This window comes from Ipomoea triloba, chromosome 1 (assembly GCF_003576645.1).
Source record: "Ipomoea triloba cultivar NCNSP0323 chromosome 1, ASM357664v1".
Classification (NCBI taxonomy): domain Eukaryota; kingdom Viridiplantae; phylum Streptophyta; class Magnoliopsida; order Solanales; family Convolvulaceae; genus Ipomoea; species Ipomoea triloba.
This window is the reverse complement of record NC_044916.1, coordinates 28,888,627-28,916,625: the sequence shown is the minus strand read 5'-3', so window position 1 is coordinate 28,916,625 and position 27,999 is coordinate 28,888,627. Positions and strand designations below refer to the sequence as shown.

Below are 27,999 nucleotides of genomic sequence, written 5' to 3'. Positions count from 1 at the left end.
ATTTCAATTCTCTGTAAAAGACGATATGGAAGATCTATCTATCGCAAAATACTTCCCTTTCACTAATGTTATCATTATCACGCAAAAGGGAAATCTCCTGTTGGACCCTTGAATCATCAGATCCTCTTCTTATAAACAATTTTTTTTAAAGCAAAAAAAAAAAAAGGATAAAATGTCACATCAGTTTTACCCTTTCCCTATTCTTTCTTCACTGTCAGCCTGGCAGAGCTTTGATAACATTTGTCATCATCAGACTAAAAGAATCAAGAATGTTGCTGTTTGGCTGAGGCACACTCCCTTCACTGAGAATGGTGTCCCTTTCGGGCTTCTCCTTCCTGCTCCATTGACTGTTTAATTTCTCAGTATAATAAGGTAAATCCATAAATGGGTTGATCTCAGATTTCTGATTTTTTTCTGTATATGGATGGGTTTGCTTGAAAGCTCCAATCTTTATGTTCAGTGAATGAATCAGTGGCATGTAGTGACCTGCATTGTTTGATTGCTTTGCTGGGTATTTCTCTTTTTTCAGGTTTCTTGTGACTCTGATCTACTTTCTAAAAGATTTGAGGAATATAAACTATAGATTTTTTGTTGCTTCTTTAGAAAATGAGGAGGAGGCCACATGGTACCTCATGGATACCATATGACATGTCCCCATTTTGTTCTTCAGATCTAATTTTGTTTCTTTGCCTTAATATTCTGTCATCAAACATCAATTTAAGCCAGCCTTTCATTGCTAATACCTTAAACTTCTTGTTTTTATTTCCCTCTTTGCTGTTTTTCTGTGACAGTCTGAGAACTTTCAACCACAATCTTTAGTTCACTGAGGTAAATATTGAGTCTTCAGATTGGGTCTGGACTTTCCTGATGTATGTGTATATAATTATCAAGTTTATGCTGTATATTTGTAAAGTCAGTTATTATCAGCACAATAGGGTCAGAACACTTGAGAAATCAAGATTCAGAACAGAAGTTTTTCTTGGAGAGTTTTGCAAATGAGTCAAGCATTTACATTCTGCATAATATTTTCAGATGTAACCAAGAGAGGCTCTTTTGACCTCCTTTCTATGATGTAGTGTGAGTGCCAAGTCTTTGAACACAAAAGGTTTAACCAAGATGGCCCATGAGTAGTAACATTGATACATTATCAATCCTTGGCCTTGGGTATAGAGCAGTCTTAAATTTTCAGGCCAGATGTCCTACTCTTAGAGGTGCCTGCAACTCCGTAAGGGGATTAGTCACCATGTCCGACGGTGGATACCTGGTTAACACCCAAAAAAAGTTACATTGATACACATTCCATATATACTAATATTGATGATGCTGTTGATATAGCCAAGAGACGGGAGTAGAACGTGATGTTGCATTACTTTTGATTGAATTTGTATTTGCCTCAAGTGTGTGGATATCATTCATGTTGATTTTTAACTTGCTGTAATTTCTTTGTGTTGAGGACTTGACATTTTGACACCATACTCTCTGCATTGCAGCAGGTCGGGACCAGCCAGGTATTGGGGTTACGTCTAGTTTCACCTTGAACATGAAGTTGAAATTAAAGAATGGATTGCGTTCTATAGTACCTATCCATTTGCAAGATGAGTCAGCCACTCGCTTTTGCATGTTTTCAAATGTGAAGTCAACAAGCTACAGTCCAGGAAGTGTGCCCGTTTATCTTAACGTATATGATTTGACATCCATGAATGGCTATTTGTACTGGGCAGGAGTTGGTGTCTTTCATACTGGAGTCGAAGGTCAGTGCACAAATCTACACTCTGATTTGTGATTTTAACGATTAGTTTGAATATCATTCTGAAACATACAACTGCATGAAACGAACCAACTTCTAAATGCCAGTTTCTTTAAAAAATTTGGGCGAGAGAGAGGAAAATGCATTTGACATATATTGATTTGGAATATTAGTGATATTGTGTAACCACAAAGAATTCTATTGTCAGTGCACTATGAGTGCGTTTGAATTTTGAATGTCTGGAATCAGCCTAGATCTCGTAAAAGGGATAAAAAAGAACAAATTTCATAAAAAAGGTTTAGGATTGGATCAGAGCACAATGTTTGTCTAAGTAGAAAGTGTGTATGCTTCTTTTTTTACTGTGCTCTCTATATTTGTTGCTACTTTCAGTTAGTAATCGTGAAAAGTGTGTAAATGGTTCTTTTTATTGTCCAAACTAATGATTCCAAACTCCACACGCAATGGTATTCTGAATATTCTGTTGTACTTTTACAGTGTATGGTGTTGAATATGCGTTTGGAGCGCATGAATATCCAACGAGTGGTGTATTTGAAATTGAACCTCGGCAGTGCCCCGGATTTAAGTTCAGAAAGTCAATTTTCATCGGGACAACGTATTTGGATCCCATCCAAATTAGGGAATTCATGGAGCTACAATCTTCAAACTACAGCGGGGATTCATATCACCTGATTATGAAGAACTGTAACCACTTCTGTGAGGATGTATGCTACAAGTTGACTGGAAACCGCATACCAAAATGGGTGAACCGGCTAGCAAAAATAGGTGCTTCATTCATATTCTTTTCGGCTTACATAATCACGTAATGGAAATTCATTTTTTCCTCTCTTTATGTGTAGGATCACTGTGCAACTGCATTCTCCCGGAAGCCATCAAAGCATCTGGAGTGCAGCAAGGCCCAGATTTCCCGGGCTTTGACAGCGAGAAGAGAAGACTTAGAAGCTCCTTCAGATGCTTGTCCTCGATTTCAATGCGCCACAGCAGGGACAAAGAAGTATCCATATCGTCGCTGTTCTTGCGCTCCCACTACAAAGACTGTTTACTGCCGCGAAAATTCAGATCATCTAGAAGTGGTTCTTTAAGAGAAGGGTGATCGAGTGTTTCCAGTTTCTATCCAGATATCCTGCTTTAGAATGCATGAAAGCTTGCCACTAGCTAGCTCTCTCTTTAGCCAGGGCAAAATTATAAGCCATTCTGGTTTTTGGCTTACTTGTTTTCCTGCTCTCATGATTTTACTAGTTCAAGGATTGGATTGTATCCTACAGCCTCAGATGAAAAAACTTTTAGTTTTGGTAGTAAAACTCTTGTTTGTCTACTAACAATTTATCAACAAGTTATTTACATAAATTTCAGCTACTTATCAACAATGTTTATATTCCGAATAAAGAAATAACAGTACAACAAAAAACTTATCAAACGCGGGATAGGGGAAGAGGGATAAGTATATTTAAGAGTAATGCTATTCACCTGTCACCTTTCCAAAATTTTTTCCTCCTGACATAGCAGTTTTTCATTAGATGATTTAGTTTGTTATAATAAGTTAACGGGGTCAACCAATTCATGGCAGCCAATGAATTATAAGTCATGTTAAGAGAGACTTTCGGAGGGGAACAAAGCAGACGAATACTATAAAGGTCTAATTTTAAACATTTAGATAAAATAAAAAAATTAAATTAATTTGATATGTTCAATGATAATGAAATTTCAAACAAATTTTAAATCAGTTTATACATGCAGCATGCATGCATGAAACACCAAATAACTGTGGGCCTTTGACATGCAACACAACATTCTCAAAAGTTGTTTCATAATTTTTTTCAAACATTTATATATATAATAATACTATTATTAGGTGAGAACTTCTATGTTGTCCCAATTTTAAATATTAATTTTATAAGATTATGAAATTTTTACATACCTATTATAGAATCATGTATTATTGATGAGTTTAGAGTAGGAAATAATGAAATATTAAAAGGGGACTTGAAAGGAAATACACAAAGTTTTGATTTAGGCGAAAAATAAATTCGAAAAAGAGGAGGGGCTAAAATATATATACTGTAAATTTTTGTTTGAGACTATAAACAAAATCAGAAATGACCATACGTAATACGGCAGTAGAAGTGTAGAGCGTTTCTGCAAGGTGGAGGTGACAGTATAACGAAGCTGAATCTATATCTGTTAAACCCTAACATAGATTAATTCGCCTTCAATATGTTCAGGAGATTAACATTTACGTTGATCCTGAGTTCCATTGCGATTCTGTGCAGTGGATTCTCGCCGGAGAGTCCCACCAGCCGGCGAGTTCTGGTTTTGCTCGACGATTTCTCTATCAAATCGTCTCACTCTCTCTACTTCAAGGCGCTAGAAAATCGAGGATTCAACCTCGAATTCAGACTCGCCGATGATCCAAAGATCGCTCTGCAGAGACACGGCCAGTATTTATATGACGCTCTGATTCTCTTCTCCCCTTCCATTGATCGTAAGTCCGCACACCAATTGTATACATTATACATTTAGTGAGTGGTTTGAATTCGTATGGACTTAATAATTGTATCATCATGGATACTGTTGCTTGAAACGGATGAATTTTGTTTTTAGTGAGTGTTGCTCTGTTTTATCATTGTGGTTTACTTTTTGTTTTTGGTTAGGATTTGGAGGGTCTGTTGATGCAGCATCAATACTGGATTTTGTTGATTCTGGTCACGATTTGATACTGGCTGCTGATGCTTCTGCCTCTGATCTTATTCGTGAAATCGTTACGGAATGTGGAGTTGATTTTGATGAGGTACTACTACACTTGAACACGTGTATAGACAATTCTGTTTGCTTATTATATATGTATAGTTTGCAATATATACAATTCTAACTTCTGATCATTGTACATTCCATCTATGATTTAGCTGAAGCATATCTATCTGGTTCCCTTCTATCTCAATTTTTTTTTTGAATGGATGATAATAGGACCCTGCCGCTTTGGTTATTGATCACATGAGCTATGCAGTTTCTGATACAGAAGGGGACCATACATTAATTGTGGCAACTGATTTCATTCAATCTGAGGTGATCCTAGGAAGCAAGGCAATTGAGGTAAGAGCTATGTACTATCCATATCTTCCATTCCTAAATAATAGGATGATTATTGTTATTGGGAGTTTTTTGCTGAATCTTTGATATTTTTGAATTGCTATGTCTACTGCAGGCACCAATACTTTTTCAGGGGATTGGTCATTCTGTAAATCCTGCAAATAACTTGGTAAGCTTTTTCCTATTTGAGTTCAAGAATGCAAAGCATAAACATATGAACCATGAATGTGTACCTCAAACACGTATTCAGTAGTCTAAAATAGTATCATCAAGTTCATCATATATGCAGGTTTTAAAGGTTCTATCAGCATCATCAGCAGCATATTCAGCCAACCCAAAGTCCAAGTTGTCAAACCCACCTGCACTCACTGGTTCTGCAATCTCTCTTGTTTCAGTTATCCAGGTAGGTAATAGTTTCTTTCTCCATGGCTGTCCCCACAAACCAGAACTCACTAAACCTGAAAAGGGTAAACAACTAAAGAAAGGAGTGTAAGGTCATCATAATGTGAGTATTCATAAGTAACAGTGTTTTTGGAGACATGATTTACTTTCTAGTTGTTTGTCAGAAAGAAATTTCATTACAATAAATAATAGGTTATTCTATTTATTGGAGAACTACAGTCATGTGTTCTGGCCCATATATGTGATAATGGACATAACTAGAAAAGTGACTGAGAAATTTCAACTACTTGTTTGACCTTGCAGGCTAGAAATAATGCTCGAGTTCTAATAGCTGGCTCTTTAAGCATGTTTAGCAACCGGTAATTCGGTAAATGCCTTGTCAAATTGTTTACAGTATCTGTACAGTACGGTGAATTGACTTTTAGAACCTCTTCTCTGTGAATAGATTCTTTAGATCTGGGGTGCAGAAAGCTGGAAGCCCAACTAAGTAAGTATTTGAGTTCATATATTTCTCATATTTTGTCAAAAGACTGCAGTGTGTCCAACTCTATGCTATATTCTCTCACTGACAATTCAATGTGAACATTAAGCTTCTGAATTCTCATTTGCTTTATATATATTATAGGCATGATAAATCTGGGAATGAACAGTTTCTGACTGAAATTAGCAAATGGGTCTTCCATGAAAGAGGTCATCTCAAGGTTGTCTGATGTTTAATTCTAAGTTCCTCATTTACATATTTCTAGGGATATTTGCAACATATCAACCAATCATGTAAATTATACATTTTTTTTTAAAAAATTTCTAGGCTATGAATGTTACACATCATAAAGTTGGGGAGGTGGATGAACCTTCCATATACAGGATCACTGATGACCTGGTAAATTCATTATTCATATTAAAGATTATGAGCGTAGAGCGTGTATCAAGCTAATAGGTTAAGGAACACCAACTGATGCTGAATTGTGGTTGGAAGGAATACTCTGTTGAGATTTATGAGTGGTCTGGAACAAGCTGGGTACCATACGTAGCAGATGATGTCCAATTACAGTTTTACATGATGAGTCCCTATGTTTTGAAAACTTTGTCAACTAATCAACAGGTTGTAATACTGCTTCAGAGCTCAATAGTTGGGTATTATGTTGTAACTGATGATGTAAGTTGGTTTTTTAATTTTTTAATTCACTTTGTCCAGGGCGTCTATCATACTTCTTTCAAAGTCCCAGATGTTTATGGAGTATTCCAGTTTAAGGTTGAATATCAAAGATTAGGATACACAAGCTTGAGCCTATCAAAGCAGGTCTGTTCTCCCTCCCTCTCTCTGTATATTGTTCCTAGGCATTAGAAATTCCTGCTTTTTCAGTTCATTAATATCATCTTAAAAAAATTCTGACTTTCAGATTCCAGTCAGACCCTTCAAACACAATGAGTACGAGCGATTCATAACAGCTGCTTTTCCCTATTATGGAGCATCCTTTTCCATGGTAACCATCTATCTATCTCCTCTACTTCAGCAACTTGTTTATTTTCCAAATATGGACAATTTTACTCCCGATAAATTAGATATCAATTGCATTCATAGTATCATCACATCCTAACAATTGATTTATGATGATGCCAGATGGTAGGTTTCTTTATTTTTTCTCTGGCATTCCTTTATAACAAATAGCCTCCAGACCCGCCCGAGGGAATACTCCATTCAGGAATGAAGAGATGATTTTGCTTGCTGCTGAGGTATAATCACCAGGATTTATAACAGAGAGTAAGAATGTGTGGAGAGAAAAATAATGTAGTTTAGTTTGATGTGAAAAGGGTAGGAGTGAAGCTTATTTTTCTAGGTACTGTGATCTTACAAATTGAGGCGTCTAGACAGCTTTGGGCTAATTAATACAATTATCAGTTCGGATCTTTAGTGCACTGGTATTTTTTTACAACAAATTTTGTTAATTTTTTTGAAAACACAACAAATTTGGTTAATAGTTAATCTAGTTTGTTGTTTCAAAAATTATATATATATATTAAAAAAAAAACTACTGTAGTTTGTTTCTGGAACGTATACCCTTTCAAAACGTTCTGTTATCAAGTTGATTAATAACAAGATTTGGACAGAATGTATTCCTAACAAGGAAGACTACATGAGTAAATAATTATTAAAAAAAAGAAAAGATGATGATTGATATTGTTATAGATGTGTATTGGGAGAGGAAAATGGGTTGGCACTTGGCAGGTGATGATGAGTAGAAAGAATATTATGTATAAATTGTTGACGTATCGTGGAATGAATCCTTTGTAGCCTCCCTCTGGTATGAAGTCTTAAAGATAGGTGCGGGAACGAGCGAGAGAGTGACACGTGTAGGATTATGTGGTGTAGCGCGAAAGGCGAGATTGCAAAATTCATCACGCGGAGGTGTATGTTTGTAGGATTAGATTTGCATTTAGCACGCCACAGAGCCTCACCCATTCCTTCTTTTCCGCACTTTTTGCCTCATTCTTCTGCACTTCTGAATTCTCCCCTAATCCTTTTTACCTCATAATTTTATCCTTTTTCTTTATAGCTTCTCTAAATTGTGTTACAAGTAAAACACATATGACATCCCCACACTATTTATGTTTTTTTCTTTTTACAAAGAAAAAGAGAAACTCGTACATAAAATGAGATCAAATAATGCTTGCTAAGTCACTCAAATTCAAAATTAACAATATTTAATTCTCAACATTACAAGATAGATTAGAATTTTTAACAATAATTTTATCAAACTTTATTCTAAGATTATGCAAAATCATAAATTTATTGATGCGCAAAATGATAAAAAGAAGTAATACGTGCTTCCTTCAATCACATTGAATTTTTTTCGTAAAATTGAATCTAGTTGTCTACTATAAGCTAATTCATTTGTAATAAAAAAAATAATAAATGTGCTTGTAGAGAGTAAAACCTCTATCATATGTTATTAGAAAAAGAACATTAGAACATATGATAAAGGTTTTACTCTTTTTTTTTTTTTTTTTTTTTTTAATCCACAAAGTGTTTTTATCTATTCGTTGAACGGTCTAGGTCCAGCCGACTAATTCCCAGTCTCTCCAAGAAGCACAGGAACTGGCCCAAGAAGAATTGTCACTTGCGGGAATCGAATCCAAGTTATCCCAGAGTTCTTCTCCACAAAGAAGCTCATTTGCCACTTGAACTACCCTTTGTGTACAGTTATAGGCTATGTTTGGCAAACCTAGCTGAAAAGTAGCTGAAAACTGAAAAGCTATAAGCTCGAAGCTGAAATCTGAAGAGCTTTTATGCTTAAAAGTGTTTGGTAAAATTAGTTTTTTGATAAGTTGATAAATGTAAAAAGACTAAAAAGGACATCTTCATACAATTTAAATAATTTTAAATTTAAATAGGATTGGTTATATATTAAAATATAAAATAATAAAATCAATATATTTAAATAAAGTATAAAGTAAGAACATATATTTGAAAACATATAAAGTAAAAAAAAATATTTATAATTAATAAGATTAGTTCATACAAAAATTATTGTTCAAACATAAATATCAAACTGAAATTACAACCAAACATAATAAAAAGAAAATGTCTAAAGGGTTTTAATTGAGAGGGGTAAAGGATGTCATTTATTTAAAATAATAAGGATAAAGATGGGAAAAATTTAAAAAGCTACTATCTTATTTTGAAAAGCTACCCCAAGTAGCGTTTCAAAATAAGCTCTTATTTTAAGCTACTAGCTTATTTTGAGAACATTACCAAACAGAGCTTATAGCTTATTAGTAGCTTAAAATAAGCTATAAGCTCCTAAATAAGCTCTGCCAAACAGAGCCATAAAGGTTTTACTCTCTACAAGCACATTTATTAGATAGGGAAGTCCTTGTGTTGCATCTCCAACCCTCTTTTTGCACCAACAAATGTTATTATATAAAGAAAATAAAATAAAATGTTATTAGATAAAGAAAAAATGAAAAAAAAATATGGAGACTCAATATTTTTGGGGGATAATTAGAGCATCCCATCATGTTATGTTGCATTGGAAATTGGAATGGTATATTAGGAATGTTTTGATCATGTTCTTGGAATATAATATGCTTAATCAAATGAATTACTTGGATACCAAGGCATCACTCACTAGCTAAGAGTCTATGACCACATATAACTGTTAGTTTCACCTTTATGACTACAAAATATATGAAATTTTCATTTTATTTGAACCCCTCTGTAGTCTCTAGCCACATAACATACACTATATGTGTGTGTGTGTGAGAATTTATTGGGATTGTCAGTATGATTTACACCAGTAATATCCATACATCAATCACTGCTCTACAAAACTATTACCCATATGGTCATATGCATGTGAATTTGTTTAGATATGCTTTAAATTGCATACACATAAATTCTGTATGAAGAATTACTTAGGTGTTAAGCTTTATTTTCTTGAATTTCTGTGCACTCAATCTATTTGATACAAAATAGGGATAGGAATACAAAAAGTCAACAAAATAATATAATTTGTTTAACCGAAAGAGTAGAAATTAAGGCCCCGTTTTGTAAATGGTTGTTAGCTGATTGCGTAGAGGGTATAACTAGTTGATAATATTAGTTGATTGTAAAAAAATATTTGGTAAATTAGCTATTAGCTAATAGTTGTTTTGTATAATTTCTTTTCTTAAAAAGCTAATTGAAAAAGTTGTTTTGAGCAACTTTATAAATTTTAACATTTTGAAGTTATAAAAAGTTAATTAACTAAATACTTATATTAATTTTTTAACTTAGTCAAATAGTTAATAGTGGTCAAATAAACCAAAATTAATTAATAGGCTAATTATTTTACCAAATTGGACCAACTTATTTTAGTTTTTAATGTATGTAATGTAATGTAGCTGTTTGGCTGTTTAAGTTGGTGGCAGAAATAACAGGTAAAAGTTAATTGCTGCATCATTATATTTTACTATTTTAGCTACCGAAATTAATCTGTCAAACTCAATAGCTTTAAATTTGAAAAGTAGAGTGCTATTTGTCTCTACTAAAATCACTCCATTTCTTTTTGTCAATATCTGATGTAGCAATTTGTGATAAATTGATATTTGGAATTTAAAAAAATGGAAAATTAACCACACAAAAATAGCTACATTAAAGTGAGAGTTCTACTAAATCTACTTCTAAATGTCACGGGCTTTAAAAAGTGATTTTGTTCATGTGGGTCTCAATACAAGAATTTACATCAAAATTTTGTATGTAAAAATAAAAATTGAGAATAGAAAATGAGAGTATAGAGAGTATTTCTGCAAAAATTGTGTGCTTTCTTTTGTAGTAGGAAGCATTTCCCATTTGCGAATTGCAACCAACTTTGACCCAACTGTTATAGGGTTGCATGTGATATTTTAGCCATCTTATAATATAGATATGGAGTTTTAGAATAAATTGGACTACCCTACCATATAAAGGTTTTTAAATTTGTTCCTTTTAATTAGGGGTGTTGTAATTGTTTGCTTAGGTATTGGAAAATAATTTTTTTTTTCAATCATGTAAAATTTGTAAAAAAAAAATTATAAATAACTTTAGTTAACTCGTTTTAATAAAACTAGACATATAAAATAAGATTGAAACTAAAACCTTGTGATCTAGTGGCATCCGGTTGCACTCCTATATACAAGGGAGTGGGTTTGAACCTCCTAGGTTGAGAAAGTAGTTATAAACAAATATTGCATTGTGACAGAGTCAGTAATAAAAAAAAAAAATAGAGATTGAAGAACTAAACATACCCATAACTAATATACCCTAGTGCATATGGTACTTTTGTTAGAAGTTTTTAGCAGTTGAGTTTTATAAGTAAGGGCATTTTTGTAAGTTCAGAAAAGATGACTGCATTAAACAGCACTCATAATTCGTCAGCAGCTCGCCGGCCCCTATTTAACCCTGAAAAGCTCATTTCTTCGCACTCAAGTTTCACAGTTTCTTGCTTTTTCCCAGCGCCGCGTTATACATAACTATAGATTTTCTCTCTCTATGACTATTTCATCCTTCTAGGCTGTAGCTTGTATAGTTGTATGTATGTGTGTGTATGTATGGTCTAAGAGAGAGAGAGAGGTTGCTTCCCGCGTTTTCCATCTCCAATCTTGAATTAACTTCATGCGTGCAAGCTATTCGTATAAATCTCCAAACCCACATTTTCTTCTTGCTCCTTAAAACGTTTTTACTTCTCTCTAAGCTTCTCCCTTCCTCACCCTCAATCGTTTTCTCTCTGCAATTCCCTTTATATCTCGTGTCACTTTCCTGATATTTTCCCAGATTTTTCTTCATATCGCTCTCCAATCCTTTTCTTACTTGTATTTATATGCGTTTCTGAACCTTGAAAGAGACATTCTGTATCTATCTGCTTCAATTTAGTCTGTGAAGTTTGGTTTGGATCTCTTCTGTCCTTCTGTTTCATGGTGTTGCCTATTTTACAACCTTAAGTTTATCCAATTATAAATCATTCCGCGCTAATTTAGGTAAGGATCGATACTTGTCTGTCGCATTTATTATAATATATCTAGTGATCGATTTGGCTGTCATCTTCTTGTGATTATTGAAATTAGGGTTGAATTTTCTTCAAAGTTGAAGCAAAGGGTTATTATATATCATGTTGTGTTGTTTTAGTTGGCTTTCAAGATTCATATATTGAGGTTTATGTGTAAAGCTAAGTTGAATTGGATGATTAAAAGGTGTGGTCTTGTGTTGTTGCTTGTGTAGAGATTAAAAGAAAAGAAATTGGAATTATGGGAGGGCAGAGTAGCAAGAAGCCTGCTGAAACATCCACCTCTGGAATTAACAATCTGCAGTACAGAACAGAAATGATCAACTCATATGAAGCTGCTTGCAGGGTTGATGTAGATTTGCATAATTTTGATTCAACTCTCCAAGTAAGAACCAACCATGTCCTCAGTGCCCTTGCTGGAGGTGTTGAGGTCAGGGCGTTATCCTTTGATTCCTTAAAGGAAGTAACAGGATGTCTGCTAGACATGAATCAAGAAGTGGTTAAGGTGATCTTGGAATGCAAGAAGGACATCTGGAAAAACCAAGAACTCTTTGAGCTGGTTGAGGAGTACTTTGAGAACAGCCTGAAAACACTGGACTTCTGCGTCGAATTGGAGAAGTGCCTGAAGCGAGCTCGCGATAGGCAGCTGCTGATCCATGTTGCGCTCCAGGAATTCGAGGCAGAGACTGGGGTTGAAGGGAATAGCTATGCCAGAACCCTGGAGGAGCTGCAGAACTTCAGAGAAGCTGGGGACCCTTTCACCGAAGAGTTCTTCCAGATCTTCCAATCCGTTTATATGCACCAAATGCTAATGCTCGAGAGGCTGCAATCACGAAAGAACAAACTCGACAAGAAGCTCAAGTACATCCACGCCTGGAGAAAAGTCTCCAGCATCATCTTTGCTGCAGCATTTGCAGCTGTTCTGATCTGTGCAGTGGTGGCTGCTGCCGTGGCTGCACCGCCTGTTGCAGGCGCGCTGGCAGCCGCCTCTTCGGTCCCCATCGGCTCAATGGGTAAGTGGATCGACTCGCTTCTCAAGAACTATGAAATCGCCATCAAAGGGCAGAAGGAAATTATCAACTCCATGCAAGTGGGCAGTTATGTGAGCATCAAAGACTTGGACACCATAAGGGTGCTGATTGATAGGCTGGAAGTAGAGATAAAGTCCCTCCTGGAAAACGCAGATTTCGCCATTAACCACGAAGGGGCAGTCAAGATTGCCATCGAAGAGATCAAGAAGAAGCTGGATATTTTCATGAAGAATGTTGAAGATTTAGGGGTGCAGGCTGATGTGTGTAGCAGGGATATTCGCAGAGCCAGGACTGTCATACTGCAAAGGATCATCAAACACCCCAACCATTAAGGATTCTTGCTGGATACCTCAACCTCTCAAACTAAACTAAACTAAACTAAACTATGGTCCTCATAGCTTGTTTCATGAAGAATAATAAAAGGATATTGAATTCATTGATTTGTAATCTGTAAAGTATAATGTTCATCTTTCCTGAACTAATTTATTAACATGGAATTTGATTTAGATATTTGTTGAGGGCATTATCCATCCACACATTCTTGTATTACAATTAATTAAGTGGCAAGATTGACATACCGCGCATTTAGCGACTCGGTCAATACAATCCTTAACCATTGTGGGCCAATAGTACCTTTGCAAAACTAACTTGCGCGCCAGCGTGTGGGCCCCTTGATGGGCTGCGCAAATTCCTCGATGCGCTTCTTCCATGACTTGACTGGCCTCGGCAGGAAATAGACATCGTAACAATGGTCCTCCGAACGACTTTTTGTACATGTATCCGTCCATCAATACATAAGCGGGGGATCGTCTCTGAACTTTAGCCGCTTCGGCTGGGTCATCAGGGAGGTCCCCTTTTTCGTTGTACCTTCGGATTTCCTCCATCTAGAATATTTCAGGATGTTTTTCTGGATTCTCCTCCTCAGTAACACAGGCAATCTCCTGGACGGGTTTAGGATCTATGCTGGGTAGAAGGACTCGCTCGGTCTGACAGATTTTCAAGAGGTGATCCGGTATTCCTCCTAAGGCCATTTTTGATAGGATGTCCGCTTCGATATTCTCTGCGCGAGGCACGTGTTCCAACTCATAAGCACTAAACTCCCCCAGGAGTCCCTCAGTGACCTTCTTGTATCGGCTGAGTCTTTCATTTTTCGCCTCACAAGTTCCAGTAACCTGTCCGACTACTAACCGGGAGTCGGTCTTAATTCGAACCTTCTGAACTTGAAGGGCCTTTGCCAACCGTAACTCGTCTAACACTGCCTCATACTCGGCCTCATTATTGGAAACCCTGAACTCATACTTTAGCGAGTAATACAGGCGGAAGCCTTCAAGGGTAGTCAACATAATTCCTCCACCGCAATGGTGCTGACTGGCAGCTCCGTCAACGTGCATTTCCCACCAATCTCCTTCTTCAGGGGCCTTGGGATTTTGTTATGGGCTTTGCGCGGTACACTCTACTATGAAGTCAACTAAGGCTTGACCTTTTATAGATGGGCGCGGATGGTACTCGATCCCATATTGCGTGAGTTCTATGGCCCATTTGACCAGTCGTCCCGAAGAATTTGGGTTCCGTAATACACCTGGCTGATCGGTGAGGACCCGGATGGGGTGAGCCTGGAAGTAAGGCACCAATTTTCGTGCTGTGATTACAAGAACATATACCACCTTTTCCAAGGGAGTATAGCGAACTTCAGAGGCCTTCAGTGCCCTGCTAACATAATAGACCGGGTGCTGTACCCGATCTTCCTCCCGAATTAGTACGGAGCTGACCGCCTTCTGAGAAGCGGTTAAGTATAAGAATAATGTTTCCCCCTCCTTCGGGGTTGACAGCAATGGCGAGGTTTGCAAGTAATCATTTAGCTCCTCAAAAGAATTTTGACACTCTTCCGTCCAGCGGAACCCCTCTCTCTTCTTCATTGCCTCAAAGAAAGGTAACGCCCGATCGACTGATTTGGATAGGAATCTGTTCAGGGCAGCAAGTCTCCCCGTCAACCTTTGCAGCTCCTTCAAGGTACTAGGAGGCTGCATGTCGAGTATGGCCTTCACCTTTTTCAGGGTTAGGCTCGATTCCCTTTCGAGTGACCATGTATCCCAAGAATTTTCCGCCCCGTACAGCGAAGGCGCACTTCTTAGGGTTCAACTGAAAATTGTACCTTTCCATGATGGCGAAAGTTGCCGCCAGATCCCTAGCATGAGTTCCCTCATCTTTCCTCTTTACGAGCATGTCATCTACATAGGCCGCCATGGATTTCCCTAATAAATCTTTGAACAGTCGCCCAACCATGCATGTGTAGGTGGCTCCCGCATTCTTGAGGCCAAAGGGCATTACCCGGTAGCAGTATACTCCGTCCGGGGTGATAAAGGCAGTCTTCTCTTCATCGGCAAGATGCATGTAAATCTGGTGGTAGCCCCGGAAGGCATCCATAAAACTCAATAGGTCACAACCGGCCGTCCCATCGACCAGTTGATCGATTCTCGGCAATGGGAAAGGGTCCTTTGGGCAAGCCTGATTGAGATCCGTATAGTCGACACACATTCGCCAAGCGGGTGGTTTCGGAACGAGTACCACGTTAGCGAGCCAATCAGGGTACTTCACCTCGCGAATGTGTCGTGCAGCCATCAAAGTTTCCACTTCTTTTTTAACAAATTCCCTTCGATCGGCGGAGATGTATCTTTTCTTTTGGATTACCGGCTTATGGTCGGGATTGACGGCTAGTCGGTGACAGATGACCCACCGGTCGACCCCTGGCATATTCAGGTGAACACCTTCTGATATTTCTGTAATTCCTGAATTATCTCCTGCTTGACTTTCTCAGTCAAGCCGATTCCAATCTTTACCCGTCTTTCAGGGTGTGAAGGGTCAGTCTCTACTTCTTCCAGCTCGACTGCTGGTTTCGGTCGATCGAGGGATTTAAGATGTTCTGTCCGGCTTGTAATGGGGTGAACCCTCATATCCTTCTTGCCGATTTGTCGGCAAGATTGTAAATAACAATCCCGAGCCGCCTTTTGATCACAACGTGCGACCCCTATTCCATTTGGGGTTTGGAACTTCAAACAAAGGTGCTCAAGGGAAATAAGAGCTCCTAGATCCTCCAGGCCAGGTCGGCCCAAGATCATGTTGTGAGAACAGGATAAGTCTACTACGACAAATTCCATTTCTATACTTCGGAGATTCGGATACGTACCGATCTCGACTGGTAGGCGAATGGATCCTTCCGACTCGACCGAGTCCCCAGTGAAACTGGCCAAAGGTGTCTTTACAGGTATCAACTTATTATACGCTGTAACCCCAACCTTTCAAATACCTCTAGGTAGAGGACATTTATGCTACTTCTCGTGTCTACCAGAACTCTTCGGACCACCGTGCCATGAACATCCATAGCGATAACCAAGGCATCCCGGTGAGGATGTTTGCTCTGGGGTAGGTCCTCATCTGTGAATAAAATGGGTCCTCGACATACCTTTTTCAGGCTATCATCCCGTCCGTAGATGGTCCCTACATATAGTTGCCGAGCCCAAGCTTTGCGAGAGCTTGACGAATCTCCACCTTCTGGTCCACCCACAATCATATTGATGACGGGCTTGTGTTTCCAGTTGGCCTCCTCTTCCTCAGAGGCGGGCTGTTTTCCTCGGTCGGATCGTGGCTCTGACTTCTCGGGTCGTGAGTACCGTCTCCACTGGTTGGGTGGGGGCGGTGCACCCTTCTGTATTAATGCCTCTATCTCCTTTCTCAGGTAAGAGCATTCGTCCATAGTGTGTGTGGTTGAGCGGTGATATCGACAATACTTGGAGGACGTCCCCCCCGGAGGTAAGACCTCGGGTTGGTCTCCGGGTTTCAGCGGCGGAGGGGGGAGGTAGGGAATCTTTCACCTCTTGGACAGGCTGGGCCATGGTAGGTCGATGAGGAGGTGCGCCCATTCTCTCGGGGCCCCATCGCGCCTCAGGGCGACTGGTACGTTCAGGTTCAGTCCGACTTCGTGACTCAGGTCGAGGTTTCTTAGAGCTCGACCCGGCAGCCTCTCGCTGCCTCTTTTGCCTTATCGCCTCCTCAGTGTCTGCCTGTCGGCTGGCCCTCTGAATGGCTTCCACGTACGTCTTCGGGCGATCATTGTGAAGATCAATGAACAATTTTCCCGCACGAAGTGATTCCATAAAGAATGTGATGGCCACCTACTCGTCCAGTCCCTCAATAGTTTTTACCTCCTTTTGCCAACGGGCCAAATATGTCTTCAGGGCCCCCCCCTCATCTTGATGTAATCCACTCAAATGAGTCAAGTTACGTTGTGGCTTAATGTTCACCGCGTAATGGGTAAGGAATCGGTCCGCTAAGTCATTAAAGCACCTGATAGAACGACTTGGCAGGGCTAAAAACCATTTCTGAGCTAATCCTTTGAGGGTAGGTAGAAAAGCTTTACACATGATTGGCTCCTCTACCCCTAAAACCTGCATTTTTTCCTGATAAGTAACCAGGTGTTCTCGCGGGTTTCCCGTCCCGTCGAAGGTTGTATGTTCCGGGATCTTTACATCCGTAGGGGCCCGGTATTCCATGATTTCAGTAGTAAAAGGTGAAGTAGTCAATAAATTTTCGGTAGAGGGTCTAACCTTTCCTTCGAATTGATCCTGCAAATTCTGTAACCTTCGCACAAACCCTTCCATCTGACTTTTTCGATATTTAGGCTCGACCGGAGACTCTGCACTGGTTTCAGATATGACCGGCTGCACTCGCCGCCAAGCAGCCGCGACTCGTCGCTCTTGACGGTTACCACCCGGGCGCTCTGGATTATTGCATTGGGCGTTCCGCAGGGGGTTTCCATGTGGATCACTAAGGCGATCCATGACGGACTAGGCCACCTCTCGGCACCTGCCGTCTTCTCGACGGGGGGCCGTGTGACGATCATTCCTCCGGTGTCCCTCTTGCTCGGAGGCTTGGAGACTCATAGTTCTTTCGGTTACTGGACGGACCGTCTCATCCCGACCATTTGCTCCGTTGTTTTCAAGTCGTCTTCTTTCAACCTCATTGATTACTTGAACCACGATTTGTTCCAGCTCGGCCGGCGGCGGCCGGTCATTGACCTTATCAGCCATTCCATCGCCTTGCCGCGACTCTCCTGAATGTCGGGAGCTCTGCCGACTTAACTGCTCTCTCAAATTAAATCTTGACCATTTGGTCGTCCTAATTGTTCCCTTAAATCTTGCCCGTTAGGACGGCCCAATACCTGTTCTCCTAGGTCCGGTCCGTTGGAACGGCCCAATACCTACTCTCGTAGGTCTTGACTAGTGGGCCGACCCAATTGCTCTCATAGGTCTCGGCCGTTTTGACGACCAAGTTGCTCATAAATCACTCGAACGAGGCCGTCCACCGAGACTCACCGCTTTGCTCATTTTTGCTAGTTACTCAAAGGATACACGTAACTTTTTGTAACGGTCCCCACAGATGGCGCCAGTGATGGTTTTCCGATCTTCAGGCTATCGGCCGGCGAGCCAACACAACCGGAAAACTAGAAAATACGAGGTAAAAAGCTATTGATTATCTCTCAAAACTCCTTGTATTAGTCTCGCCCAAATCAGGTGTCCTCTTCAAATGATTTGTACAACTATTTATACTAGGCACTTGGGCCGTTACACATTAAATCTCTAGTTAATACTGCGAATTAATACTCATAAAGTGCATTTAATACACGTAATTGTAGGTGTTCAAGCACAGATGTCCGTTGGGCTTCTCGGGTTCCTGATCTTGCGGATTACCTTTCCAACTCCTTTTGCGGCCGACCGGTAGCCTCCATCGCTCGGTTTTGCCCAAAACCTATCTGGTCCTCCGACCGAAGGCCTCGATCTCCTAGTCTTTCTTCTAACTCACCTGGTCTTCTGACCGGGAAGGAAGGCTAAGAGGGGGACTGGAAAAGAATGGTGCTGGTGCTATGCAGATGGGTGAGGGAAGTTATGATGAGGTGATGCAGGAAGCTGATGACGGTATGGCCTTGAATGTTCAGGACATTGAAGCTTAATGGCTGAAATTCTCCCACTCGTCCGATCTTTCGACCGAGAGCCTGAAACTCGTGGTCTTCCTTTCTCATTTTATTCATCCATTACCTCCGTCCAGTCTGCCCAATCCGAGTCGTCCATCCGGCTAGTCTCATATCCCATCACCAACTTTAAAAATTTTGAGGGCCTAATTGATTTTTCAGGTAAAGTTCCATGGCCTATTTGACACATTTTATGCAAAAAAAAGTGACATTTACATTTACCTGGTATTACGGTTCACTAACAGGTAATTAAGCCTTAATAAACTAAATTGACATGTTTATGTGCCTAATTGCAACTTTAAAAAGTTTGAGGCATAATTTATTTTTCAGGTAAAGTCCATTGGCCTATTTGACACATTATACGCAAAAAAAGTGATATTTACATTTACCTGGTATTACAGGTCACTAACAAGTAATTATGCCTTGATGAACTAAATTCACATGTTTACGTGCCTAATTGCAACTTTAAAAAGTTTGAGCGCATAATTGATTTTTCAGGTAATGTTCGATGTCCTATTTGACACATTTTATGCAAAAAAATAACATTTACATTTACCTGTTATTACGGCTCACAAACAGGTAATTATGCCCTGATAAACTAAATTGACATTTTTATATATATAATTGCAACTTTAAAAAGATTGAGAGCCTGATTAATTTTTTAGGTAAAGGTTGATAGCCTATTTGACAAATTTTATTCAAATAAAGTGATATTTACATTTACTCGGCATTACAGGTCAGTAACAGGTAATTATGCCTTGATGAACTAAATTGACATGTTTATGTGCCTAATTGCAACTTTAAAAAGTTTGAGTACCTAATTGATTTTTCAGGTAAAGTTCTATGGCCTATTCGACACATTTTATGCAAAAAATAGTGTCATTTACATTTACCTGTTATTACGGGTCACAAACAGGTAATTATGTCCTGATAAACTAAATTGACATTTTTATTTATATAATTGCAACTTTAAAAAGTTTGAGGCCTAATTTATTTTTCAGGTAAATTTCCATGGCCTATTTGACACATTTTATGCAAAAAAAGTGATATTTACATTTACCTGGTATTACAGGTCACTAACAAGTAATTATGCCTTGATGAACTAAATTCACATGTTTACGTGCCTAATTGCAACTTTAAAAAGTTTGAGCGCATAATTGATTTTTCAGGCAATGTTCGATGTCCTATTTGACACATTTTATGCAAAAAAAATAACATTTACATTTACCTGTTATTACGGGTCACAAACAGGTAATTATGCCCTGATAAACTAAATTGACATTTTTATATATATAATTGCAACTTTAAAAAGGTTGAGAGCCTGATTAATTTTTCAGGTAAATGTTGATAGCGTATTTGACAAATTTTATTCAAATAAAATGATATTTACATTACTCGGTATTACAGGTCACTAACAGGTAATTATGCCTTGATGAACTAAATTGACATGTTTATGTGCCTAATTGCAACTTTAAAAAGTTTGAGCGCATAATTGATTTTTCAGGCAATGTTCGATGTCCTATTTGACAAATTTTATTCAAAAAAATAACATTTACATTTACCTGTTATTACGGGTCACTAACAGGTAATTATGTCCTGATAAACTAAATTGACATTTTTATTTATATAATTGCAACTTTAAAAAGTTTGAGGCCTAATTTATTTTTCAGGTAAAGTTCCATGGCCTATTTGACACATTTTATTAAAAAAAAGTGATATTTACATTACTTGGTATTACAGGTCACTAACAAGTAATTATGTCTTGATGAACTAAATTCACATGTTTACGTGCCTAATTGCAACTTTAAAAAGTTTGAGCGCATAATTGATTTTTCAGGCAATGTTCGATGTCCTATTTGACAAATTTTATTCAAAAAAATATAACATTTACATTTACCTGTTATTACGGGTCACTAACAGGTAATTATGCCCTGATAAACTAAATTGACATTTTTATTTATATAATTGCAACTTTAAAAAGTTTGAGGCCTAATTTATTTTTCAGGTAAATTTCCATGGCCTATTTGACACATTTTATGCAAAAAAAGTGATATTTACATTTACCTGGTATTACAGGTCACTAACAAGTAATTATGCCTTGATGAACTAAATTCACATGTTTACGTGCCTAATTGCAACTTTAAAAAGTTTGAGCGCATAATTGATTTTTCAGGTAATGTTCGATGTCCTATTTGACACATTTTATGCAAAAAAATAACATTTACATTTACCTGTTATTACGGGTTCCTAACAGGTAATTATGCCCTGATAAACTAAATTGACATTTTTATTTATATAATTGCAACTTTAAATAGGTTGAGAGCCTGATTAATTTTTCAGGTAAAGGTTGATAGCCTATTTGACAAATTTTATTCAAATAAAGTGATATTTACATTTACTCGGTATTACAGGTCACTAACAGGTAATTATGCCTTGATGAACTAAATTCACATGTTTATGTGCCTAATTGCAACTTTAAAAAGTTTGAGGGCCTAATTGATTTTTCAGGTAAAGTTTTATGGCCTATTTGACACATTTTATGCAAAAAATAGTGTCATTTACATTTACCTGTTATTACGGGTCACTAACAGGTAATTATGTCCTGATAAACTAAATTGACATTTTTATTTATATAATTGCAACTTAAAAAAGGTTGAGAGCCTGATTAATTTTTCAGGTAAAGGTTGATAGCTTATTTTGACAAATTTTATTCAAATAAAGTGATATTTACATTTACTCGGTAGTACAGGTCACTAACAGGTAATTATGCCTTGATGAACTAAATTCACATGTTTACGTGCCTAATTGCAACTTTAAAAAGTGTGAGCGCATAATTGATTTTTCAGGCAATGTTCGATGTCCTATTTGACAAATTTTATGCAAAAAAATAACATTTACATTTACCTGTTATTACGGGTCACTAACAGGTAATTATGCCCTGATGAACTAAATTCACATGTTTACGTGCCTAATTGCAACTTTAAAAAGTTTGAGCGCATAATTGATTTTTCAGGCAATGTTCGATGTCCTATTTGACACATTTTATGCAAAAAAATAACATTAAATTACCTGTTATTACGGGTCACTAACAGGTAATTATGCCCTGATAAACTAAATTGACATTTTTATTTATATAATTGCAACTTTAAAAAGGTTGAGAGCCTGATTAATTTTTCAGGTAAAGGTTGATAGCCTATTTGAAAAATTTTATTCAAATAAAGTGATATTTACATTTACTCGGTAGTACAGGTCACTAACAGGTAATTATGCCCTGATGAACTAAATTGACATGTTTATGTGCCTAATTGCAACTTTAAAAAGGTTGAGAGCCTGTTTAATTTTTCAGGTAAAGGTTGATAGCTTATTTTGACAAATTTTATTCAAATAAAGTGATATTTACATTTACTTGGTATTACAGGTCGCTAACAGGTAATTATGCCTTGATGAACTAAATTCACATGTTTATGTGCCTAATTGCAACTTTAAAAAGTTTGAGGGCCTAATTGATTTTTCAGGTAAAGTTTTATGGCCTATTTGACACATTTTATGCAAAAAATAGTGTCATTTACATTTACCTGTTATTACGGGTCACTAACAGGTAATTATGTCCTGATAAACTAAATTGACATTTTTATTTATATAATTGCAACTTTAAAAAGTTTGAGGCCTAATTTATTTTTCAGGTAAATTTCCATGGCATATTTGACACATTTTATGCAAAAAAAGTGATATTTACATTTACCTGGTATTACAGGTCACTAACAAGTAATTATGCCTTGATGAACTAAATTCACATGTTTACGTGCCTAATTGCAACTTTAAAAAGTTTGAGCGCATAATTGATTTTTCAGGTAATGTTCGATGTCCTATTTGACACATTTTATGCAAAAAAATAACATTTACATTTACCTGTTATTACGGGTTACTAACAGGTAATTATGCCATGATAAACTAAATTGAGATTTTTATTTATATAATTGCAACTTTAAATAGGTTGAGAGCCTGATTAATTTTTCAGGTAAAGGTTGATAGCCTATTTGACAAATTTTATTCAAATAAAGTGATATTTACATTTACTCGGTATTACAGGTCAGTAACAGGTAATTATGCCTTGATGAACTAAATTGACATGTTTATGTGCCTAATTGCAACTTTAAAAAGTTTGAGAGCCTGATTAATTTTTCAGGTAAAGGTTGATAGCCTATTTGACAAATTTTATGCAAAAAATAGTGTCATTTACATTTACCTGGACAGGTCACTAACAAGTAATTATGCCTTGATGAACTAAATTCACATGTTTATGTGCCTAATTGCAACTTTAAATAGGTTGAGAGCCTGATTAATGTTTCAGGTAAAGGTTGATAGCCTATTTGACAAATTTTATGCAAAAAATAGTGTCATTTACATTTACCTGGACAGGTCACTAACAAGTAATTATGCCTTGATGAACTAAATTCACATGTTTACGTGCCTAATTGCAACTTTAAAAAGTTTGAGCGCATAATTGATTTTTCAGGCAATGTTCGATGTTCTATTTGACAAATTTTATTCAAAAAAATAACATTTACATTTACCTGTTATTACGGGTCACTAACAGGTAATTATGCCCTGATAAACTAAATTGACATTTTTATTTATATAATTGCAACTTTAAAAAGTTTGAGGCCTAATTTATTTTTCAGGTAAAGTTCCATGGCCTATTTGACACATTTTATGCAAAAAAATAACATTTACATTTACCTGTTATTACGGGTCACTAACAGGTAATTATGCCCTGATAAACTAAATTGACATTTTTATTTATATAATTGCAACTTAAAAAAGGTTGAGAGCCTGATTAATTTTTCAGGTAAATGTTGATAGCCTATTTGGCAAATTTTATTCAAATAAAATGATATTTACATTTACTCGGTATTACAGGTCACTAACAGGTAATTATGCCTTGATGAACTAAATTGACATGTTTATGTGCCTAATTGCAACTTTAAAAAGTTTGAGGGCCTAATTGATTTTTCAGGTAAAGTTTTATGGCCTATTTGACACATTTTATGCAAAAAATAGTGTCATTTACATTTACCTGTTATTACGGGTCACTAACAGGTAATTATGTCCTGATAAACTAAATTGACATTTTTATTTATATAATTGCAACTTTAAAAAGTTTGAGGCCTAATTTATTTTTCAGGTAAAGTTCCATGGCCTATTTGACACATTTTATGCAAAAAAAGTGATATTTACATTTACCTGGACAGGTCACTAACAAGTAATTATGCCTTGATTAACTAAATTCACATGTTTACGTGCCTAATTGCAACTTTAAAAAGTTTGAGCGCATAATTGATTTTTCAGGCAATGTTCGATGTCCTATTTGACACATTTTATGCAAAAAAATAACATTTACATTTACCTGTTATTACGGGTTCCTAACAGGTAATTATGCCTTGATAAACTAAATTGACATGTTTATGTATATAATTGCAACTTTAAAAAGGTTGAGAGCCTGATTAATTTTTCAGGTAAAGGTTGATAGCTTATTTTGACAAATTTTATTCAAATAAAGTGATATTTACATTTACTTGGTATTACAGGTCACTAACAGGTAATTATGCCTTGATGAACTAAATTCACATGTTTACGTGCCTAATTGCAACTTTAAAAAGTTTGAGCGCATAATTGATTTTTCAGGTAATGTTCGATGTCCTATTTGACACATTTTATGCAAAAAAATAACATTTACATTTACCTGTTATTACGGGTTCCTAACAGGTAATTATGCCTTGATGAACTAAATTGACATGTTTATGTGCCTAATTGCAACTTTAAAAAGGTTGAGAGCCTGATTAATTTTTCAGGTAAAGGTTGATAGCTTATTTTGACAAATTTTATTCAAATAAAGTGATATTTACATTTACTTGGTATTACAGGTCGCTAACAGGTAATTATGCCTTGATGAACTAAATTGACATGTTTATGTGCCTAATTGCAACTTTAAAAAGGTTGAGAGCCTGATTAATTTTTCAGGTAAAGGTTGATAGCTTTTTTTGACAAATTTTATTCAAATAAAGTGATATTTACATTTACTTGGTATTACAGGTCACTAACAGGTAATTATGCCTTGATGAACTAAATTGACATGTTTATGTGCCTAATTGCAACTTTAAAAAGGTTGAGAGCCTGATTAATTTTTCAGGTAAAGGTTGATAGCTTTTTTTGACAAATTTTATTCAAATAAAGTGATATTTACATTTACTTGGTATTACAGGTCACTAACAGGTAATTATGCCTTGATGAACTAAATTGACATGTTTATGTGCCTAATTGCAACTTTAAAAAGGTTGAGAGCCTGATTAATTTTTCAGGTAAAGGTTGATAGCTTTTTTTGACAAATTTTATTCAAATAAAGTGATATTTACATTTACTTGGTATTACAGGTCACTAACAGGTAATTATGCCTTGATGAACTAAATTGACATGTTTATGTGCCTAATTGCAACTTTAAAAAGGTTGAGAGCCTGATTAATTTTTCAGGTAAAGGTTGATAGCTTAATTTGACAAATTTTATTCAAATAAAGTGATATTTACATTTACTTGGTATTACAGGTCACTAACAGGTAATTATGCCTTGATGAACTAAATTGACATGTTTATGTGCCTAATTGCAACTTTAAAAAGGTTGAGAGCCTGATTAATTTTTCAGGTAAAGGTTGATAGCTTATTTTGACAAATTTTATTCAAATAAAGTGATATTTACATTTACTTGGTATTACAGGTCACTAACAGGTAATTATGCCTTGATGAACTAAATTGACATGTTTATGTGCCTAATTGCAACTTTAAAAAGGTTGAGAGCCTGATTAATTTTTCAGGTAAAGGTTGATAGCTTATTTTGACAAATTTTATTCAAATAAAGTGATATTTACATTTACTTGGTATTACAGGTCACTAACAGGTAATTATGCCTTGATGAACTAAATTGACATGTTTATGTGCCTAATTGCAACTTTAAAAAGGTTGAGAGCCTGATTAATTTTTCAGGTAAAGGTTGATAGCTTAATTTGACAAATTTTATTCAAATAAAGTGATATTTACATTTACTTGGTATTACAGGTCACTAACAGGTAATTATGCCTTGATGAACTAAATTGACATGTTTATGTGCCTAATTGCAACTTTAAAAAGGTTGAGAGCCTGATTAATTTTTCAGGTAAAGGTTGATAGCTTATTTTGACAAATTTTATTCAAATAAAGTGATATTTACATTTACTTGGTATTACAGGTCACTAACAGGTAATTATGCCTTGATGAACTAAATTGACATGTTTATGTGCCTAATTGCAACTTTAAAAAGGTTGAGAGCCTGATTAATTTTTCAGGTAAAGGTTGATAGCTTATTTTGACAAATTTTATTCAAATAAAGTGATATTTACATTTACTTGGTATTACAGGTCACTAACAGGTAATTATGCCTTGATGAACTAAATTGACATGTTTATGTGCCTAATTGCAACTTTAAAAAGTTTGAGGGCCTAATTGATTTTTCAGGTAAAGTTTTATGGCCTATTTGACACATTTTATGCAAAAAATAGTGTCATTTACATTTACCTGTTATTACGGGTCACTAACAGGTAATTATGTCCTGATAAACTAAATTGACATTTTTATTTATATAATTGCAACTTTAAAAAGTTTGAGGCCTAATTTATTTTTCAGGTAAATTTCCATGGCCTATTTGACGCATTTTATGCAAAAAAAGTGATATTTACATTACTTGGTATTACAGGTCACTAACAAATAATTATGCCTTGATGAACTAAATTCACATGTTTACGTGCCTAATTGCAACTTTAAAAAGTTTGAGCGCATGATTGATTTTTCAGGCAATGTTCGATGTCCTATTTGACACATTTTATGCAAAAAAATAACATTTACATTTACCTGTTATTACGGGTTCCTAACAGGTAATTATGCCCTGATAAACTAAATTGACATTTTTATTTATATAATTGCAACTTTAAATAGGTTGAGAGCCTGATTAATTTTTCAGGTAAAGGTTGATAGCCTATTTGACAAATTTTATTCAAATAAAGTGATATTTACATTTACTCGGTATTACAGGTCACTAACAGGTAATTATGCCTTGATGAACTAAATTGACATGTTTATGTGCCTAATTGCAACTTTAAAAAGGTTGAGAGCCTGATTAATTTTTCAGGTAAAGGTTGATAGCTTATTTTGACAAATTTTATTCAAATAAAGTGATATTTACATTTACTTGGTATTACAGGTCACTAACAGGTAATTATGCCTTGATGAACTAAATTGACATGTTTATGTGCCTAATTGCAACTTTAAAAAGGTTGAGAGCCTGATTAATTTTTCAGGTAAAGGTTGATAGCTTAATTTGACAAATTTTATTCAAATAAAGTGATATTTACATTTACTTGGTATTACAGGTCACTAACAGGTAATTATGCCTTGATGAACTAAATTGACATGTTTATGTGCCTAATTGCAACTTTAAAAAGGTTGAGAGCCTGATTAATTTTTCAGGTAAAGGTTGATAGCTTATTTTGACAAATTTTATTCAAATAAAGTGATATTTACATTTACTTGGTATTACAGGTCACTAACAGGTAATTATGCCTTGATGAACTAAATTGACATGTTTATGTGCCTAATTGCAACTTTAAAAAGGTTGAGAGCCTGATTAATTTTTCAGGTAAAGGTTGATAGCTTATTTTGACAAATTTTATTCAAATAAAGTGATATTTACATTTACTTGGTATTACAGGTCACTAACAGGTAATTATGCCTTGATGAACTAAATTGACATGTTTATGTGCCTAATTGCAACTTTAAAAAGTTTGAGGGCCTAATTGATTTTTCAGGTAAAGTTTTATGGCCTATTTGACACATTTTATGCAAAAAATAGTGTCATTTACATTTACCTGTTATTACGGGTCACTAACAGGTAATTATGTCCTGATAAACTAAATTGACATTTTTATTTATATAATTGCAACTTTAAAAAGTTTGAGGCCTAATTTATTTTTCAGGTAAATTTCCATGGCCTATTTGACGCATTTTATGCAAAAAAAGTGATATTTACATTACTTGGTATTACAGGTCACTAACAAGTAATTATGCCTTGATGAACTAAATTCACATGTT

General features: G+C 36.1%; 5 protein-coding genes across 10 annotated transcripts in view; 3 read left to right on the top strand and 2 right to left on the bottom strand.

Annotated features, from left to right (window-relative positions):
- The first annotated feature begins 221 nt into the window (after positions 1-221).
- LOC116016467 (deSI-like protein At4g17486) lies at positions 222-3,123 on the top strand. 6 transcript variants are annotated; one of them, XM_031256740.1, is made up of 4 exons: positions 222-372; positions 1,491-1,751; positions 2,243-2,530; positions 2,605-3,123. In XM_031256740.1, the coding sequence occupies exons 2-4, from the start codon at positions 1,541-1,543 to the stop codon at positions 2,856-2,858; spliced, it is 753 nt and encodes a 250-aa protein (XP_031112600.1). In that variant the 5' UTR covers positions 222-372; positions 1,491-1,540; the 3' UTR covers positions 2,859-3,123. The 6 variants fall into 6 exon arrangements, with proteins under 6 accessions (XP_031112600.1, XP_031112618.1, XP_031112635.1 ...); XM_031256758.1 differs by having other exon boundaries at positions 238-372; positions 1,494-1,751; XM_031256775.1 differs by lacking the exon at positions 222-372 and adding an exon at positions 491-511.
- Positions 3,124-3,889: 766 nt separating this feature from the next.
- On the top strand, positions 3,890-7,162 carry LOC116016459 (dolichyl-diphosphooligosaccharide--protein glycosyltransferase 48 kDa subunit-like). The gene is made up of 13 exons (XM_031256729.1): positions 3,890-4,247; positions 4,417-4,553; positions 4,730-4,855; positions 4,968-5,021; positions 5,142-5,255; positions 5,558-5,613; positions 5,700-5,741; positions 5,880-5,955; positions 6,063-6,134; positions 6,231-6,356; positions 6,450-6,554; positions 6,655-6,738; positions 6,876-7,162. The coding sequence occupies exons 1-13, from the start codon at positions 3,980-3,982 to the stop codon at positions 6,921-6,923; spliced, it is 1,308 nt and encodes a 435-aa protein (XP_031112589.1). The 5' UTR covers positions 3,890-3,979; the 3' UTR covers positions 6,924-7,162.
- Positions 7,163-11,253: 4,091 nt separating this feature from the next.
- LOC116015903 (UPF0496 protein At4g34320-like) lies at positions 11,254-13,318 on the top strand. The gene is made up of 2 exons (XM_031256069.1): positions 11,254-11,749; positions 11,991-13,318. Exon 2 carries the CDS (start codon positions 12,017-12,019, stop codon positions 13,136-13,138), a length of 1,122 nt encoding a protein of 373 aa, XP_031111929.1. The 5' UTR covers positions 11,254-11,749; positions 11,991-12,016; the 3' UTR covers positions 13,139-13,318.
- Positions 13,319-15,559: 2,241 nt separating this feature from the next.
- Positions 15,560-16,957, bottom strand: LOC116012024. Its single transcript, XM_031251488.1, has 3 exons — positions 16,592-16,957; positions 16,100-16,509; positions 15,560-16,046 (listed from the first exon to the last, which is right to left on the bottom strand). The coding sequence occupies exons 1-3, from the start codon at positions 16,955-16,957 to the stop codon at positions 15,560-15,562; spliced, it is 1,263 nt and encodes a 420-aa protein (XP_031107348.1).
- Positions 16,958-18,192: 1,235 nt separating this feature from the next.
- Positions 18,193-27,999, bottom strand: part of LOC116012016 (probable methyltransferase PMT12) — a 36,987-nt gene continuing 27,180 nt past the window's right edge. The window contains exon 4 of the mRNA XM_031251478.1: positions 18,193-18,303. Coding sequence (XP_031107338.1) covers positions 18,193-18,303 — 111 coding nt within the window. The remainder of the gene's footprint in view (positions 18,304-27,999) is intronic.

Excerpts from the sequence above, each read along its gene's own strand:
- LOC116016467 (XM_031256740.1), top strand. The coding sequence starts at position 1,541 with ATGAAGTTGAAATTAAAGAATGGATTGCGTTCTATAGTACCTATCCAT. Across the intron at positions 1,752-2,242 it reads CTTTCATACTGGAGTCGAAG|TGTATGGTGTTGAATATGCG; the intron begins GTCAGTGCACAA and ends GTACTTTTACAG. Across the intron at positions 2,531-2,604 it reads GAACCGGCTAGCAAAAATAG|GATCACTGTGCAACTGCATT; the intron begins GTGCTTCATTCA and ends CTTTATGTGTAG.
- LOC116016459 (XM_031256729.1), top strand. The coding sequence starts at position 3,980 with ATGTTCAGGAGATTAACATTTACGTTGATCCTGAGTTCCATTGCGATT. Across the intron at positions 6,357-6,449 it reads CTTTGTCAACTAATCAACAG|GGCGTCTATCATACTTCTTT; the intron begins GTTGTAATACTG and ends CACTTTGTCCAG. Across the intron at positions 6,555-6,654 it reads GCTTGAGCCTATCAAAGCAG|ATTCCAGTCAGACCCTTCAA; the intron begins GTCTGTTCTCCC and ends TCTGACTTTCAG.
- LOC116015903 (XM_031256069.1), top strand. The coding sequence starts at position 12,017 with ATGGGAGGGCAGAGTAGCAAGAAGCCTGCTGAAACATCCACCTCTGGA.
- LOC116012024 (XM_031251488.1), bottom strand. The coding sequence starts at position 16,957 with ATGGAATCACTTCGTGCGGGAAAATTGTTCATTGATCTTCACAATGAT. Across the intron at positions 16,510-16,591 it reads CCGGGGGGGACGTCCTCCAA|AAGGGTGCACCGCCCCCACC; the intron begins GTATTGTCGATA and ends GCATTAATACAG. Across the intron at positions 16,047-16,099 it reads TACCTAGAGGTATTTGAAAG|TTTCACTGGGGACTCGGTCG; the intron begins GTTGGGGTTACA and ends ACCTTTGGCCAG.